Source organism: Loxodonta africana, chromosome X (assembly GCF_030014295.1).
Source record: "Loxodonta africana isolate mLoxAfr1 chromosome X, mLoxAfr1.hap2, whole genome shotgun sequence".
Classification (NCBI taxonomy): Eukaryota; Metazoa; Chordata; class Mammalia; order Proboscidea; family Elephantidae; genus Loxodonta; species Loxodonta africana.
The window spans coordinates 45,734,949-45,752,020 of NC_087369.1; the positions used below are offsets into that span (position 1 = coordinate 45,734,949).

Here is a 17,072-nt window from a genome sequence, read left to right on the forward strand (position 1 = left end):
CCATTGTGTTTCAAGTTAACTAACTTTTCTCAAACAAACCCTTCCCAAAAAGACACACCCGCCCCCAGGTGGCAGAAGCATCCACCCATCTCAGGTGCTTTTTGGAGGCAAGACCCGAAGTTACTAGTGCCTCCAGGAGTGGAGGGCTGCCTCAGAAGGGGGAAGGCTTCTGGGAAGTGTCCCACACCCTTTTTGTGACCCCTGCCCTCCCCAAATCTCTACCCCAGCTCACATCTGCTCACAGCTCAGTTCTCTTGCCACACTGACACCCAAGGCAGGTGTGGTGGCCAAAAGGACAAGAAAGTCCAGTTAATTTGCAGCTGAACAGATCCAGCACTGGCTGTCCAGGCCAAGACCCTAGCCCTGGATGAGGTGGGAGCAGCAGCAGCATGGCTTGCTAGGCCTGTTCTGGGTGCTCTGGGACAGAGCCAATTGGACTGAAGCTTGGAGGGGTCTAAGGGTAGGAAGAAGAGACCTTGCTCCTCATTGGCTACACCGTGTTCTCTTCTCTAGGTTCAGCAAGAAAGACAGGGAAGGGCACAAACTTCTCTGGGAAGAAGGCAGGGGAGATCCTGAGCTGCTACCGCCACTAGATTTGAAGGGCAGTGGCCACCCTGGGCCTGGCCATCTTAAAAACCAAAGGTTAAGAATACTTGAGGCTGACCTATTTCTTGCCCCCCTCCTCCAGCCTCCCTCACCATCCACGCAGAACCTGTTTTCCCTCCCCTAGAAGCACCTTCCTGTCAACTCGGCCTCATCCCACTTCTACCAAGTCTCTGAGAAACCGAAGCAACTCAGATGGGAAATGCATCAGAGGAGAAAGCTTGCTCTTTTCTACTTTACTGAAGGACAGTTTGGACCCTCCTTTCCCCATATCCAGCTCTTTGCCCTCAATCCTCTGAGGTAAAAAGGAGTAAGGAAACCTTTCCTTCAGGTACACCAAGAGTCCCTCACACTTGGGTAAGGCCATCATTTATTAGCAATAGTACTCGCTCTTCCTTGGGACTAACTTTGAACAAACTGGTCTTGGTTTGGCTTCGGGAGAGAGAACCCTGGCCCTGGCTGGTGGCCTTTGTCTGTCTGAGCCAAGGAAGGTCTGGGGGTTGAGGGAGCAGGGTGAGGAACATGCTCTCCCAGACCACAAATTCTCTCAAACTCCATCAGGCACTGGGGCATGGGTGGGAGCACCAAACCTAGGATTGCTCCAATGGCAGAGCTCTCAAATGTACCCAGTGTTCCTGACTGTCCTGTCTCAGGAAGGTTTTACACACCCTCTCTCCTCAATGTTCACTCAGACACCTTTGCCAGTGAGGTTTCAGAGGTCCGGAGCAGGCCTCAGGCCTAAATCACACACACTGAAAAATGAGGAGCAAGGCCCTCACCACTTGCTGCCAACACATTTTATCAATTGTAAGCAAGCCTGAAGTCGACCACAGTGGGAGGGAAGAGAGTGACTTGAGGAAAGCGCTAGATGGCTTTTCTCTCCACAGTTCGCCTCCCAAAACATAATCCGCCCTCTGTCTGGTGGAAAGAACACCCTCATTTATGCCGTGCTTGCTTGGATTATGTTGCCAATTCCTAATGGTGGCAAACAAACCTGACACAGTACAATGATTATGCTCCTCTTCATGGTGGCTTCACCACCCTTGCTGCCACTTCAACGAAACCTGTGCCTTTGGAGGGAAAATACTAGAACTGTCCATTCCCTATCAGGCTGTCAATACTCGTAGAGGCGGAAGGGAGTGGGGAAATGAGGAAAACCTATGGTGCCTTTGGCTGGAAAGTGTAATTCCACTGTTACAAAACGAAACATGTCTGAACCACACCTGACCTCTAGCATTGCCATGCCTCTGCTACATTGTGTACTCTCCCACTAACTCTCCCAACTAGACTGTGTTTCTAACTATAGGACAATAACCTCTCCTAGATGCTTCATTCCTGGAGGACACAACATTCAAAAGGACAATCAGCCCTTCATTTCATGGGTAGCAAAGCAGTCCCTTTCTACGAAGCAGACACTAACTGGACCCTGGGCCATTGGAAGTGAATTGCTTCCTCTCATCTCCCTCTGCTCAAGAACACTTTCAGGTTAACAGGAGGATTGCCTTGTTCTCGCCAATGTGGCAACACACACAAGTCACTCGGGTTTACTTACATCTCTCACTGTCATTCTGGTCTGCAATGGCCTCCTCCAGGGCGACCGACTTTGGCTTTTTGTCCTGATTTCCTTTCAGCCTCTCCCAGTCTGCTGGGCTGAATTTGCACACCTCGGAGTCTTTGGTTGCTGGGTGGCCACCTTCTCGCTCTTTCATCTCCAACTCGGAGAAGCGCATCATTGCACGCTAGAAAGAGAACGGAGATGAAAAAAAAAAAAAAAACACCACCTTACCATAAAAGCTAGTTCATTGGCCTTACCTTAACGGAAATTATTTTCAAAGAAAATTTTGCCCAAAACCAACCACAATTTATGAGGTACAACTCAGATACTTTTTAAAATTTAACAGATAAAATATAAGAGTATCTATATGTAAGGAGTCACACATTCTTTTCATAAAGTTGTATGTGCAGAGATTTATATGTGGTGTGTATGTATGTCCATACATACACCATCGCAAAGAGACAGACATTCTCTTTTGAAGATAAATAAAACAAAACAAAAACACAACGCAAAGAAAACAAAACAAAAACACAACAGAAAAGAAACAAAATGCACAATGAATAAAGACGACCATGGCCCACAAACTTCCCTTTGCATATTTGGAAATGAAATTTAACTCAAAAGGTTTATGTAAGATTCTAGTAATAAAAATTTGAAGAACTGACCTCACAGTAAGCAGCGGGTAGACATAAAATACTGTCCTCTTGTAATCCTTCCATCTATGTAATTAAAATGGGCACTCAATGGATCATTTAGATAATTTCATCCATTTTTATAAGCATAAACCAATTTTTTTCTTAACATTGCAAAACAATTTGGCTTTATTCATCTTTTAATTAAAAGTAAAATATCTTAGGAAATTCCTATACAACATCTATCGAATTCACTAGCAAGTTAAATACATACTCTCTCCCTTCAAGCGAGCTTTTCTTTCCTCTCTCTCTCTTTTTTTTTTTTTTTTTGGTGAAAAAAAATTGCACGAATCCCACAGACATGCGGCTGCTACACATTTCCACCAAGTATCACGTAAGGCACTCTAAGCAGCACTTCTAGCCATATTTGCTATCTTACAGTAAAGGCAGAGAAATCAAAGCAATTGATAGGTAACCATCATGCAATCTTTAGATATCCTTCACAATATTTACAACTTACGTTATCAGCTTTCGAGTGGAGTTCTTTTAAAAGCTACAGAATAAGTTAATGTAGCCACAGACACACGAATCTCCTTAGTGTTACCACTCACATCCCCTTACTGGGCACGTTTTCATACGTTCAAGTTCAAATTACCATCAGCTGAGCTAACCACATCTGACTGGGGCCCTGCCCTACCATGCTCCCCCAATTCTCTTTAGACATTAAAAAACTGACAGCTGGTGAAGGGGCTGAAGTTAGGGTGGGGGGGCTCACCTGCAATGCCCGCTGTTCTCGGCTGAGCTGACTGGAATCCGCGTACAGTTCGGTAGTGACACACTTGAATCGGTCACCAACGTAACCAGCGGAGTTTGCAATTCTTTTCGCCAGTTTGGATGGCTTCGGTTTCAGAACTTTGCCATCATTTGATTCGGCATCATCAGATCCATCTTTGGTATAGGTGGGGGTGCCATCCACACTCGACGGGGGGGCACTGCCTACACAAAATGGTTTGGGCTCCTCTTGGGTTTTACCAAAAGTTATGGCAGGGCCATCGCCCCCCAGAGCCGGCTCAAGGAATGAAGTCGCAACAGGCACCCCCAGGTTCTCTTTGTTGGTACCCGCTGGAACAGTCTCCTTGCTTAAGCTGAACATCGACTGGCCTGGGGCCTGTTTGAAAGCATATGGTTCGTTGAAGTCGCTGATGTGCCCCAGTTCCTCCCTCAGGGCGATGAAATCCCGGTGCTGCTGCAGGCCCGGGTCAGCCGGGGGCTTGGTGGGCTCTGTGCTCTGGCCAACACTCTCAGCTGCGAAGCTAGGTTTGGACACATTTGTGTCTGTTTTAGTATCTTGTTCTTCTCGGAGAAGGTCTACATAGACGAGCTTGTCGCTTTTGACAACGGTTTTCCCTTGATTCCAGCTGGGGTTTGCCTTCGAACTCTTGTCAGCGGGGACTTCTGGATGTAACTTGGTGCTGCTGGCTTCCAACATCTCAGAAAACCGATTCCGAAGAGTTGGGTCCTCGTAGCGGGCTCTCTCATGAGACCGGGACCTCCTCTCTGGTTTCTCCTCTTTAGAGATCTCTATGGGCGTGTGTGGTATCAGCATGGGATGCACCATGCCCAAACCCAGTGCATCTTGGTAGGTCACAAACTCCGGCCGACCTGTGGGCAGCCCATAGGGCAGTCCAGGCTTTGGGGCAAGGTGCCCAGGAAAGAGACTGCCATTTGGTAGCAAAACTGGGTGAGGGTAGACAGGTCCCTTGCCATGTAAGGAGAGGGGACTGATAGCAATGCCCTCGGGCGCTGGGTAAGGGAGGTAACTCCTGGGGTAGGGGATTGGTGGGGACCTGAATGCCTCATTTGGAGATAGAAATATTGAGCTTGGCGGGAGGCCATTCTCATTTGCTTTGAAACTCGGTTCTGGGTTGCTGGCTTTGGCGCCCTTGCTGCTGGTGCTGCCACTATGCTTGGCAGGCGTGGTCGGGGGCTGGCCCACATGCTGAATGACGGATGGCGTGGTGTCCATGGAGCTCCGGCTTGTCTTGGTGCCATCTGCATTGGCATTTGGGGCGGGCGAAGCGGAGGCTGGACGGCCTGCGCTCGACACTGACCCCGAAACATTACTGATCACGGCGTCTGTGCCACCCATGCGGGGACAAGAAGAACTCCGCTGCTGCGGTATCGCCCAGTCCAATGCTTTGTTTTTCAGTGGCATGCTTTTGCCATTGTTCTCTTCGTTAGGACTTGGCCCGGGCACCACCCAGGATGAGGGAGCAGTGCTAATGATTTCAGATCTATAGATAGCACAGCCATTTCCTGGAGGAGATAATGTTTCTTTCGGAAGCTCACTTCCAGAGAGCACTAAGCCACTTCCACCTCTGCTGTGAACTAAGACCGTGGGAGCCATCTTTTTCATGTGGTCAGCTTTGGAGGCATCCACGTCCACCACTTTAGAAGACAAGTCTAGTGGCTTATCAGTGACGTCTTTGGTAACTGTCTGCTTCTCCAACAGAGGAGGTGAGCCGCCATCTTTTCTGTCTTGAACCACTGTTTTCCGGGCATGCCCAGGAACTGGTTGGGCACCTTCACCCCCTTCCGGAGCCTTAGGATACTTGCCATTGGACAGCCTGGCTGTGGGGAACTCGCTGCTGACCGTCATGTATGGCTTCGACAGGGTGACTGAGGGAGAGGTGGAGATCCTGGCGTAGTGCTTGTGGAATTCTGAGTAGGTGTCTGCAGCAGGCTGTGTAGGGAGGTGGACACGGGGCGAAGGCCGAGGTGAAGGGGGCAGCAGGAGAGCTGTGTCCCCTGGGAGGCCACTAGCGACCGCCTTGGCAGGGGGCACCCTGGGTTGTTTACTGTTCTGGATGTGGGGATAGGCATGTGACTCAACGGGGTTCCCAGGACTGACGCCCATCTTCCACGGTAGGCTTTTGTCTGCACAGTGGACAAGAGGTGGGATGGCAGGGGAGGCTGACGGTGTGGAGAGCCTCATGGGCGAAGCCAAGGATGATGGGATGTGGGGACTGACGTAGTGAGGCGGTGGCAGGTAGAGAAAGCGCTCCCCGTTGGTGCAGACAGGGGAGTACAGCGGCTGGGCTAAGCTGTAGGACTGCTGAGGTAGCAATGCCTTGTACATGTTCAGTGAATACTTATTTGGCGAGTCGAGGAAAGGGTAAATGGCTGGTGTGGCCCCCTCCATGTAAGGATTGACCCAGGGCAGCCGCAGGTAACTAGCACCATTGATGTTGAGAGGGCTCTGTTTGTCACTTGCAGGCCTGTCCAAGCCCAGCGTTTCCGCCGTGGGCACAGCACTTTTTTGTATTCCAGGTGGTGTTTTGTAGATAGCACTGAAGCCATTCGGGGGTTTTCCAGAGACAGTGGAAGCCTCCACTGTCTCGGGTGTATTCTGTTTGAACTGCATCTCTGGATTTCTTTCAGAAGAAAACCCAAGACCACCTAGCGTGCTCGTGGCAGCCTCTCGACCTTTCTCTGAGCCCAGTCCACACAAGCTAGAGTAGACGATGTTTCCCGGGACACGGAGCCCTTCGCGGATCAGGCCAGTGCGGTCCATGCTCAGCGCTGCCAGGCCATCAATCCGATGGGCCGTAGTTGCATCCACCTTTGCAGAAGAAGAATATGCATGTTACTTAGGACACTCCTTCAAGCCAGCAGTGCCCATTCCCACACAGACATTCTTAAGAGAAACCACGCTCTAGTTCGAGATATAACATTAGCCTTAAAATCTGAGCAGAAAGGGCTAAAAAAAAAAAAGCAAAGAAAGAAAGAAAGGGTAAAGGGTTAAAGAAAGGACTTGCAGGGCCTGCTTTTCCCCACTTTCTGAAACCCTTTCCTAGGGTGGGTTGCTACCTGCTTGCTTTCTCACCTCCATTCAACTGGTATTCTGAAAGCACAGAAAACATTGATCCCTTTAGACTTCAGGACCATACATTAATGCAATCATCTATTTACTCTGGAAATTTCACTTTCTCAGCAAAAATTCTTTGCTGCTACTGAGAAGACACCAATTTCAATCCTCTCGGCGCCACCCTGATGGGGTACAGTGCAGGCACTAACACTCCCAGGGCCTGTTAGGCTTGGGGGAGGGGGTGTTCGTTTTGCCTTTTCTGGACAGAAGAAGGCATTATTTAACATAACAAGAAACAATCTTCGATGGGACAACAGGAACGGAGGACTTTGTCTCGTTTCTAAATCAATAAAGAGGCCATGGGTCAAACTATGGTTGCGTCCTCTTTTGACTTCCTCTCCCCGGTGCCTAGAGAGACAGTCCTGTTGTTTCATGTTTTCCTGGAAAGGTAAACCCTAAGGGTCTATTGGAGGCTGGAAATTTATCCAGCTGGGAACATCAATGTGCCACAGGTGTATCAAAGGGAATGCCACACATATCCCACCAGTAAGAAGGCACAGACTTAAGTGGTGAATATGTCAACTCGAGCACACCACTCAGAAGGCAGGAGAAGAGATTTGAAGAGAGCCTCCCCAGCAGCCTTTCTACTCAGGCTTGCCCCAACCAGGGACGGCCCTTTAATCCTATGCAAAATAACGCACCATTGATTACAGAATACTGACATTCAGATACCGCGCCAACACGCAGCCATTAATCTCTTACCACAGTGTGGTTCAAGGGATTTTCTTCCCTCAGTTCCAGTCTGGCTTTTGAAGCGTCCCCATCACTTACAGGAATTTTCCTATTTAAAAGGATACACCAACTTCATGAAAGCATTCTTCACGCAATCCATCTTTCAGAGATCTCCCCCTTAAAAAATTCCTTCCCAATAGCCCACACTGAAGGGGCCCCCCCAGTGGTGAGGTGACTTGTCTGGCAGGGCAGAGCGCGTGGACGCGAAATCACACATCAGTCCCCAACTTGGGTAAGCCAGAAATTAAGCACAACCACTTCTGCTGAGCAAACCTATTTCTCTAGAGAGGCCAAAACGTAAACAAGTAGGCCAATCTGAGCTCCGCTGTCTTAGCCAACTCTTATTCACTCTACCAAAAGGCAGACATTTAAGTAGTAAAATGGCCAAAGACCAAAGGTGGACCACAGGGCGGGCTGGCCACATCAATGAGGGAAGACTTTCCAAACTTTCTCCCCATTAAAGTCATGTACCATGTCCTATGAAACTGGTTTCCATGGTGATAATGAAGCTGTATTTGACTGCCTTTATCAAAATGATGGGGGGGGGCGGGTACACACTACTATCATACGAATGTCAGCTGCTCCAGGCTGAAGAGGAAGCTGCACATCTGTGCCAGGCTGGTGCGGCTGCCCCGGGACTTGTTATCAGAGAGAGCATCGATAAAGAAAGTGTTTGGTGTCAACTACTAAATCCCAAAGATAAAATCGCTGACATATAGCACAGGAAAGTTTCATCATTACCCCCAAAGAGCAGCTTCAATCATCTACTACTTAAGTGCCTCTACCCCACACTCCAAAATTACCCATTAAGAAGCGTAACAGAGCCGTTGAGTGGCTAAAATCCAGAGCCAGCATCCTCCCCAAACAGGCGGCAGAGGACAACAAGAAGCCCTGGGCTTAAATGAAGCAAAGGGTGGCTATCTTCCCGTTTATTACTGAGCAAACTATTTGTTTTAAAAGCACATCGAATGCCGATCCACCTGGGCCCACACTCCTGACATTTAGAGTTAAAGCAGCATATAGGCTGGGATTAATTCTCCTTCATAAATATGAAATAATAAATTAAGGACGAAAGTGCATTGAAAGGCCGCTTTAGGGGCTAATCTTTTAAAGGGCGGCAATGCTTCGCTGAGCCGGGTTGCCTGTTAAAACTGTAAATCAAGGGCCGCCAGCTAGGCGGGAGATCGTTCTCGCCCACCCCTGTTAGAGCTGCTCTGGCTGGGAAAAGGTGAGGCGAGCTTTAGCACCCGCGTGGCTCAGGAGCATAGAGATTGGCTCGCGTTCCTAGGGCCTAAAACAGACAGGCACATTCACCTATCTTCGTTGATCCCACACATGCGGACCCTCTCGCTGTTCATCCAGCTGTGAACGTTCCCATACAGGGGGGTTGCAGAAAGCATGTCGTCTTCTTGGATTGCAGCTTCTCTTCAAGCGTCTAGTCTGTTAAAAAAAAAAAAAATCCCAGGAGGTTGAGTAACCAAAAAGACCAAAAGCTGTTGCCGTCGAGATGATTCCTGACTCATACTGACCCTGTAGGACAGAGTAGAGCTGCCCCATAGGGTTTCGAAGGCTGTAATCTTTACAGAAGCAGACTGCCACATCTTTCTCCCGCAGAGTAGTTGGTGGGTTTGAACCGTCAACCTTTTAGCAGCCAAAGCTTTAAACCCTGCACCACTAGGGCTCAAACAGGGAACGAGAGAGGTCCTCTTTCTAAGCAATTCATACAGAATGCAGACTTAGAAGATGTATTGCGCTAGACGTTCTACAGATGATGAGTGTGGAGGGGGCGCACCTGACCCAAACATCCAGGTGAGGGAAAATGGACCGCCCAGACGGAAGGCCCTGGGGGTGGGGAGAGGGTCAAAGCAGAACTGCATGCAACACAGTCCAAGGCACAGACAGTGCTTATTCCTCCACCCACTCTCCCTTCCCTTTTCCTGGCCTTTTAAGGTTTGAAGGTGTATGGTACCAGACCCCAGGGTTTCACACACTGAGCCTTCTTGGGGCTGAAAGGATGAGGGGGTGGGCGGAGAATGCACAACAGGGGCCAAACCGCCATGCATTCCCAGGGCTGTCGCATGTACACCTTCCAGACTGAGGGTTAAAAAAGGGTCGGTGGGCTGGTGAGCCGCCCCACCCGAGCCCTAGGTTAGATTAAGCACCTAACCCGGGTGGTTTTGCCTGGGTGGTTTTGCCTGAGAGCTGCAGAGGGAGCGGCTGAGTAATTCAACGACACCTGCTCACTGGGGACAAGAAATCATTAGTGCGCGCACAAGTCTTAGCAGCCCCCGTCTGATGGGCTCCGAGCTGCTGGCACCCAGGAACGGGCAAAAGCCACCCATTTCTACCTCTTGGGAGGGGAAGGTGGCCGGCCGAGGCAGAGAAGCCCAGACAATCTCTCCCCCTTCCTTACCTTCTCTGCCCACCACCCCCACCCACATCACATTCTAGTTTGCTGCATGAGTGAAGGGTCAGGACAAGCTGCATTTTATTAACAGGATTATCACGGCGCGTGATTTATCCTCGTGCAGGATTTTAATTGCTCTTTGGAGGTTGAGCCGTTTCTTTTGACTGCGCTTCAGCCCATATCCTGCTGTTAAATGCTGGGTTAATAAGTAGGGGAGCCTTTAATGCCTGGGACCGATGGCCCTCAGCAATTCCCTGCTCACAAACACATCTCAGTCCCCCTGTCCGGCCCTGGGCCACGGCTCTGACGCGGCACCCAAACCTTGGTGTGAAATAATTGGTGTGCACATCATCAGGGGAACTTTTCTTTCTCCTCCCTCACATACCCACCCACACAGTTTCCGAAACCCCAAATGTTCCATAAGTCGACACATTTCCTTTGTTAGCAGGAAAAATATGCAAATGCTTGCTTTTACACTTTAGCACCCGGAGCAGACCTGCTAGGTGGGATGCAAGCACCAGGTCCCAGGACTCTTTCGAGGGTAACTGAGGGTGGGAGAGTTGAATCCAAAAGCCAGGTGATCCTGCTGCATTTCTTTGTCTTGCCTAGATCTTTTGTCCACGGACATCCACCCCCGCCCCCCCCGCCCCGTCAGTCCCCTGGCACATAGAACGACGTCTGTTAATCAAAATCCCCACGTGCACACCACGCACAGTTAGAGCTCAACAAAGACAGTGGAGAAGGAGAGGGCCCCAGAAGAGGCCGAAACCTGCAGGAAACCTGCAGATGTGGCAGTCGGGGTGGGGTTCCCAAGAAGCTAATTTCCTAGGACGAATGTCTTTCTTCAGACAGGCCTAAGCATTTCCCAAGAGAATGCCACACCCCAAAAAGACTGTTGAGGGAGGTTTTGTCAGGGCTCATGGGCTTTTCTTCCATCTTCTAAACATAAAAAATCAAGTTGCGGGAGGGCCGCCACTACTGCTGGACAGACCCCAAAGCACATTCAATGGATGTGCCCTCCCTGAGCCCTGTGGACCCTTCTAACAAAAAGGAAGACATTCCAGGGGGCGACATTCCTTGATGCTCGAGTGTATCCTTGTTATGGACTGCAGTGGTGGAACTGCACCACGCCATTCCCTTGCTGTGTGCTGTGATGAAAAGCTGAAATTACATTAGGAGCAAAAGGGTCACTCAATCAAACCCCAAAGAAAAGGATGAGGGAAGAAGAAAGCCTATCCTGAAGAAACCTCAATCTTCTGGTTTCCATGGCTTAAAAATTGGCCTCCCCTTACACAAGGCACCTCCTAGAGTAGTCACCTTTCGTAAAGGACCTCTCAGCTCCTTACCAAGGAATAATAAAGGGTGCGCGGCCTCAACCATCCTATCAACTAACCCCTCAAAAAGGCCAGTGCCCCCGCTTCCCTTGAAAAGGCTTTATTCAGCAAAGGCAGCCTGAACTTAGCCGAAAGATGAATGTAGTTTTGAGACATCTGGGACACTGGGTACTTCAGAGCATCTCCCCTTCTCCTCGGGTCATCCTGTGGGGTTTTCAATATTAATGCCACACAGATAAATGACACCAAGCGTCAGAGTAAAGTGCTCTCACATGCACAGGGTCAGGTGGAGTGTTGAGGCCCAGAGTGCCTGTCGGTGTCATCGGTGTGTGTGTGGGGGGAGTAACAGGGCTGAACATAAAGAAGCAAAAAGGAGTGGGGGTCCATTGTTGGACTCCGCTGTGGACTATACACAAACACACACATTTATAATCTTTAGCTGCCCCATGAACTTTTTGTGAACTGTTTAAAAGTGGAGGTCTGTTGAACAAACAGCGGCGCCACTGCCAGCCATAATTTCATTGCAACAAGCTGAAGACTTTTAACTCTTCAGGTTCCTGGTAAAAGATGGAGCTGAGTGGAAAGGGCCAATGAGAAATGGCCCTGCCTGGCAGGAGGACCTTCTCCAGGGTGACTAACAAGAGCAGGACCATCCTTAGCAAAGGCCATACTGCTGACACAGTGCTGAAGAACAGAGACCCCCCTCTTCCCCATTTCTCTGGGATGTAGAACCAACAGGACAATGGGGTGAAAAATAGAGAGGCTGATGGGCAGAGGTACAGTAATACTCACCCCACCCCACTTGTAGATGCTGCTGGGGAAAGAGTTGGGGCTTCTTCCCCTCTAAGGCAAATTGCTTCAAAACCAACTTTGCTGACCCCCAGCTGAGACATATGGTGTAGAGGGCCAACGATCTGACTCAATGACAAAGTGCTTTGCTCCTATATAGAAGAGGATCATTTGCCCTTACTTCTCAATGCCCACCCCCCCTCCTTCCACATGCAGGCTATGCTTCTAGAAGTGCCAAGATGTGTGAAGTCACTCATGAAAAGCACTTTACAAGCACCAACCTGTTCCTAGTGTGAGCTGCTAAGCTGTACCTTGGCTCTGGGTTTTAACCCTTTTTTCCAGCACTGGAGAGAAGGGGGCAAGGATGGGGGATGGGGATGAAGGGAGAAGCTGGGGCTGAGAAAGAGGGGCTGAGAGAAGTCTGGTTTCTAGAAAACAGACAGGGAATTGTAGTGGCTGCCCGCTGGAACACCCAGTTCTGGGGAGACCTGGCTTGCAAAGAGCAAACACACACTGCGTGGTCTCTGGCTCATGTGTGGTGGTAACCGAAAGCGCAGGAATTTGGGTCTCCCGCAACAGACTTGGGGCAGTCATTTGCTGCCAGAAGCCAAGAGTTACTAGAGTACCTGGGTTTGGCTTGGACACTGGGGAGAGGGGCCCGACTGGCACAGGGGAATCCAGAGGACCAAAGTTAAGAGTTGTTGCCCCAACAGTGGCATTCCTGAAAAGGGGGTGTTGCTGTCTTCGGTGAAAAGACATCAGGGGCACTACGAGCCCTTGGGCAGCACCCATCACCACCCCTTTGTCAATTCCTGTCATGAGGACACCTTTCTGGACTGAGAAAAAAGAAATTCTTTGTTTAAAGGCGATTTACCCTCACAGGCAACAAATAGCCTGTTGAAAGGAAGGTGCAATGGCCCTGAGAGCCTCAGGGTAAGTGAAGGAGTGGAGGCAGCACCAGGCCACTCTTGGCACCTTTCCTCCCCCTCCCCCACCCCCCCATCTCCTCCTGGCACCAGGCCACTTTCTACTGCTACCCCCACCCTGGAGACAGCAATCAGTTAAGATGTGCACATCGCGCTCATCAAGTGGCCCCGACAAAATGGGAAGCATCAATTACCACACCATCCCAACTCCCAGAAATCAAACAATGTCTCCCAGCTCCCCATGCAAGCACCAATAGTGACCATTTCTTGGGTCTTTTGAAAGTCTCTCTAGGTTTGCCCAGAAGGTCTCTCTTACTAGGCAGGCGTCCTCTGCCCCCATTGAGCAATTATCAATTAGTGGCCAAGGAGGGCTGGACATGTCGGTTTGTGGGGGCTTCCGGCTCAGAAGGCCAAGCAGGCACCAGGGATCCCAGCCAGAGTGAGCTGGGGGGCCTCTCTGGTTAGGGGTCTCACTCACTGCACGGCTTAACCCAAGGGCAGCCTGTTAACTCAAAGGTCTCCTGTTTGTTAAGAACATGTATGAACGTAGTCTACCCTCACCCACAGGGTGTCCCTGTGCTGGTGGGCAGACCTCTTTCAACCTTGGTCTCCTCATCTATAAACATCTGGCACTGTGTTTTCCAGGGAATTAAACTTATCTCTCTCTCACCGACTTGAGTTTTGTCTGGCAATAACTGATGCTGGCCAAGTTTAACCCCATTTAAACTGCATCTAACTCCACTAAACACACTAACAAACCCCGGAATCGCTGCAGTTTCCTTTGGGTGGCAGCACCCCCACTCACCCCATCTGGGGAGATCGCTGAGACAGGGACACACACAGGGGTACAAGCCAGGAAGGGGTGACCTTCAGCAGAGTTGTATGGATTTCACCCAAGCCCAAAGCTTCCTGGGGCTGCTCCAAGCGCAGACTGAGTCACGCACAGCAGCGCTTTGCTCCTGGTGTCAAGGAAGGGGGGGTGAAGAAGCTCCTATTTTAGGATGGGGGGGTGTGGGGGTGGGAGAAGATGAGAAGAAAAAGCTCTCCCGGGTGTGCAGCGTTCGGTGGGTCCTCCTAGGCTGCTTTCTCGGGTGTGTAGGGGAGAGTAAGGGACCCCAAGACTGCCCCCAGGTCCTGACTGCAGCCTGGGGCTTCTAAGGGTGTTGCTGGGGCAGTTGAGGAACCATGGTTAACTCCGTGGTTGACTTCCCCGTGGGTGTCAGAGGGAGGGAGGGGTTGGGAGGAGTGATTTGGCTCGCACTGGCGGTGCCTCTTGGCACACTCGCCAGCAGCCGCCATTGCCTCGGGGTGTCCCCACCCACTCCCAAGTTTTGCATTAATAACAGATTGAGCAGAAGGGGAGAGGGAGAACGGACGGTAAACTTGAGCAGCCCTGACCCTTCTGAGCACCCGGAACCTTCCCTGCCTCCTCCCGGGGAGCCTGGGTCAGAGAGGAAAGCCACGGGGCAAAGCTACCAGCCAGGGAGTGAACTTGGCCCTTGCGGCAGACGGCGGCGGCACGGCTGCAAGGGAAAGGGGGAGGGGCGCCCCTCCCCCTCCCCCCGCGCCTCAGCCCGAGCACGATCGGTTGGCAACAAAGGGATTTACTCTCCCACCACACACACACACACACATACACACACACACCCGTGCTGCTCGGAGCTCCCGCCCTCCTTGCGGTTCCTCTGCTGCGGGCCCGCACGGGGGTGAGCCAGAGCACACACCTACACCCTCGCGCCTGTACCCCACTCGACCTTCCAGGAACGCGGGGAGGAGCCAGGCCTCCACAATCCCCGACCCCAGTTCACCCCTGGGGCCTTGCGGGTCCACCCTTCCTGAGCCCCGCCGCACCTCTGTCCCGCTGCGGAGTCTCTGGCGAAGAGAAACTTCGGGCGGGCACATGAAGAACCCATGATAACCCGGGATCTCCTGGGAAATAACGCGGAGCCCACCCGGGAGTGGGCACTGCAGACCCCTCCCCACCATCGACCTGTGCTCAACCACAGATGGGAGTGTTGCTCCATAGCAGAGTGTAGCCAACTCTGGGCGGGGGGGGGGGGGGGGGGGGGGGGTGGTAGTTTATGGGCCCTGGGGTCCTGGGGGACACCAGCAGGAATCAACCTAGAGAGTCTGTCACACCTGGTCAACCCCTGCCTGGACCACCCTTCTCCCCACAAGGCACAGCCTTGGCCTGAGGTCGGACGTGATAGCCTCTCCCAGCTCACAGAGGGTCGGACACTTCCTCTTCTCCCATGATGGCCTCCTCCAGGCCACTGCTATGGCTTTTTGTTCCTTTCACTTTATCTCATAGTTGTGCCACAGAGAACCATGTGTATGGGAGAGGGGGTGCATGTGGAAGCTGGTGTCCCTCAACAGAAGGTGCCTGAGCACCAGAAACCTAGGAAACCCCCCTTGTTCCCTCCAACACACACACACACACACCTTTCAGTCTGGTCCCTAAAGAGCTGGGTCCCCACTCAGAATCTATGCAACCTGGGGGCAGATCCAGAATAACCGATCCACAGGACACCTCCAGAGGCTATGTCAATGTGGTTCAGTCTCCACCAAGCTGTCAGGGATAAAATGCGTTTAATGCTTCCCCCTCCCCAACAGAAAGGACCAGGCTCCACCATAAGGCTAATAACAACAGCTATCATTCGCATACCCAGGAAGCACAAAAGATGTGGAGTGCAGGGGCCCTAAGGTCTGCACTCAAGTTCCTTGCTGAATGTGCGCCACCCCAGAGTGCCGGGAAGGCTGAGGATGCGGGCCAAAGCCCGACAGGGGAACCCACTTTCTTTACAAGGAACAATAGGAACCCCACGTCTGCTGCTCGATCTTGGAACTTGAGAGATCCAAAACAAAGCCTTGAAACAACTGCGGTAGAGATGGGGCCCATGAATTTTTGTAGCTGTTCAGAGCTTAATTACTCCTCCTTGATCCGTGGGACTAGACACGACACCGCCAAGGTTAAAATGCCCCGAACAGCGCCGAGCAGATGTGAGCGAGCTGGCAGACGCGCAAATGAGGCCTGCCTCGGAGCACGATAACAAGTGACTAATACATTGCATATCGTTGAAAGAAAATTATTTTTCTCTAATTTGCATTTGCTTGGGGGGAAAAAAAAAAGCCAAACCGAGTCCCTCCTCACAAGCACTGAGGATAATCCTGGAAATACAGCCCGGCTGCTTTAAGAGAGCTGGAAGGAGGGAAAGACTGCCAGTGTTTTGGCGTTGCAGGCTTGTTTATCTTTCCGCCTTTCCTCCAAGGCAAAACTCGTTTTGCAAGCAACATTCCTACAGAAAATGGCACACGTCATAAAAAGAGACCAATTTAGAGAACTGGCACCGAAGTTCACGTATCACTCCAGAAGCATCTCCCAGTTCCCCACTAAGGAACCCAAGTAGATGTGGAAGTCCACATCAAAACTCAGAAAGGCTAGACCCTAAGGGACAGAATGGGCTCTGGGCTAGATTTGCAAACATCCCAAGGCTGTAGCCTAGGGACCAAAAGACATATATATATAGAAGAGCAGGACATAAAACTGAGCCAGTCCTGAAAGATCCCTGCAACCTCTGGGGCCAGGGCTGCGAAGGCTTCGATCTTGCCCCAGGACAGATCAGAGGCAGGCCCAAGTTTCTGGCCATCCTGAGCCCACCTGCTAGGGCTGGCCTGAGATTGCAAGGACTGCGTGGGCGATTGCAGTCACCCACCAACTGCTTTCCCTCCCGCCTGCCTGCCCTGGCGCCTCCCTGCAGTGCCTGGCGGGGTATCAGGAACTCAGAGAAGGCCCGTGGCTGTGGCCATCCAGTTTAATAAGTCACAGAGTGGGTGGTGCTGCGGGCAGACCTCAGGACTGCACCTTTGTGTCCTGCAGCTGAAGGCAAATGTGCTCCTGAGAACAGGAAGGCTTGGGAAGGGAGGTTAAGGGGTGTGGGCAATAAAAAGTCAACCTGCACCCTCTCCCCGCAAGACACATCCCCTTGGGTCCTGAACCTACACACACTTGCATTTCCAATCATGGAAACAGCGCTGAGGGCAGCAGAACAGAGCGCCCGCCTGTCTCTAACTTGCATGAATAACAGGGCCATTTCAGAGGGGAACAACGGCCTTCAGAGCCTCGCAATTTCCAGAAAGCCTTCAGTTAATAACACATTCTTTCCAAC

At 51.3% G+C, this 17,072-nt stretch overlaps 1 protein-coding gene across 6 annotated transcripts in view; it reads right to left on the reverse strand.

Moving 5' to 3' along the window:
- Positions 1–17,072, reverse strand: part of BCOR (BCL6 corepressor) — a 47,942-nt gene that overhangs the window by 19,172 nt on the left and 11,698 nt on the right. For 4 of the 6 annotated variants that reach the window (XM_064278143.1, XM_023557965.2, XM_064278142.1 and 1 more), the window contains exons 2-6: positions 8,765–8,890; positions 7,421–7,499; positions 3,566–6,412; positions 2,824–2,877; positions 2,156–2,342 (exon numbers count right to left, since the gene is read on the reverse strand). In XM_064278143.1, the coding sequence (XP_064134213.1) occupies positions 2,156–2,342; positions 2,824–2,877; positions 3,566–6,412; positions 7,421–7,499; positions 8,765–8,850 (3,253 nt within the window). In that variant the 5' untranslated portion in view covers positions 8,851–8,890. The remainder of the gene's footprint in view (positions 1–2,155; positions 2,343–2,823; positions 2,878–3,565; positions 6,413–7,420; positions 7,500–8,764; positions 8,891–17,072) is intronic. The other 2 variants (XM_064278144.1, XM_064278146.1) reach the window with 1 other exon arrangement.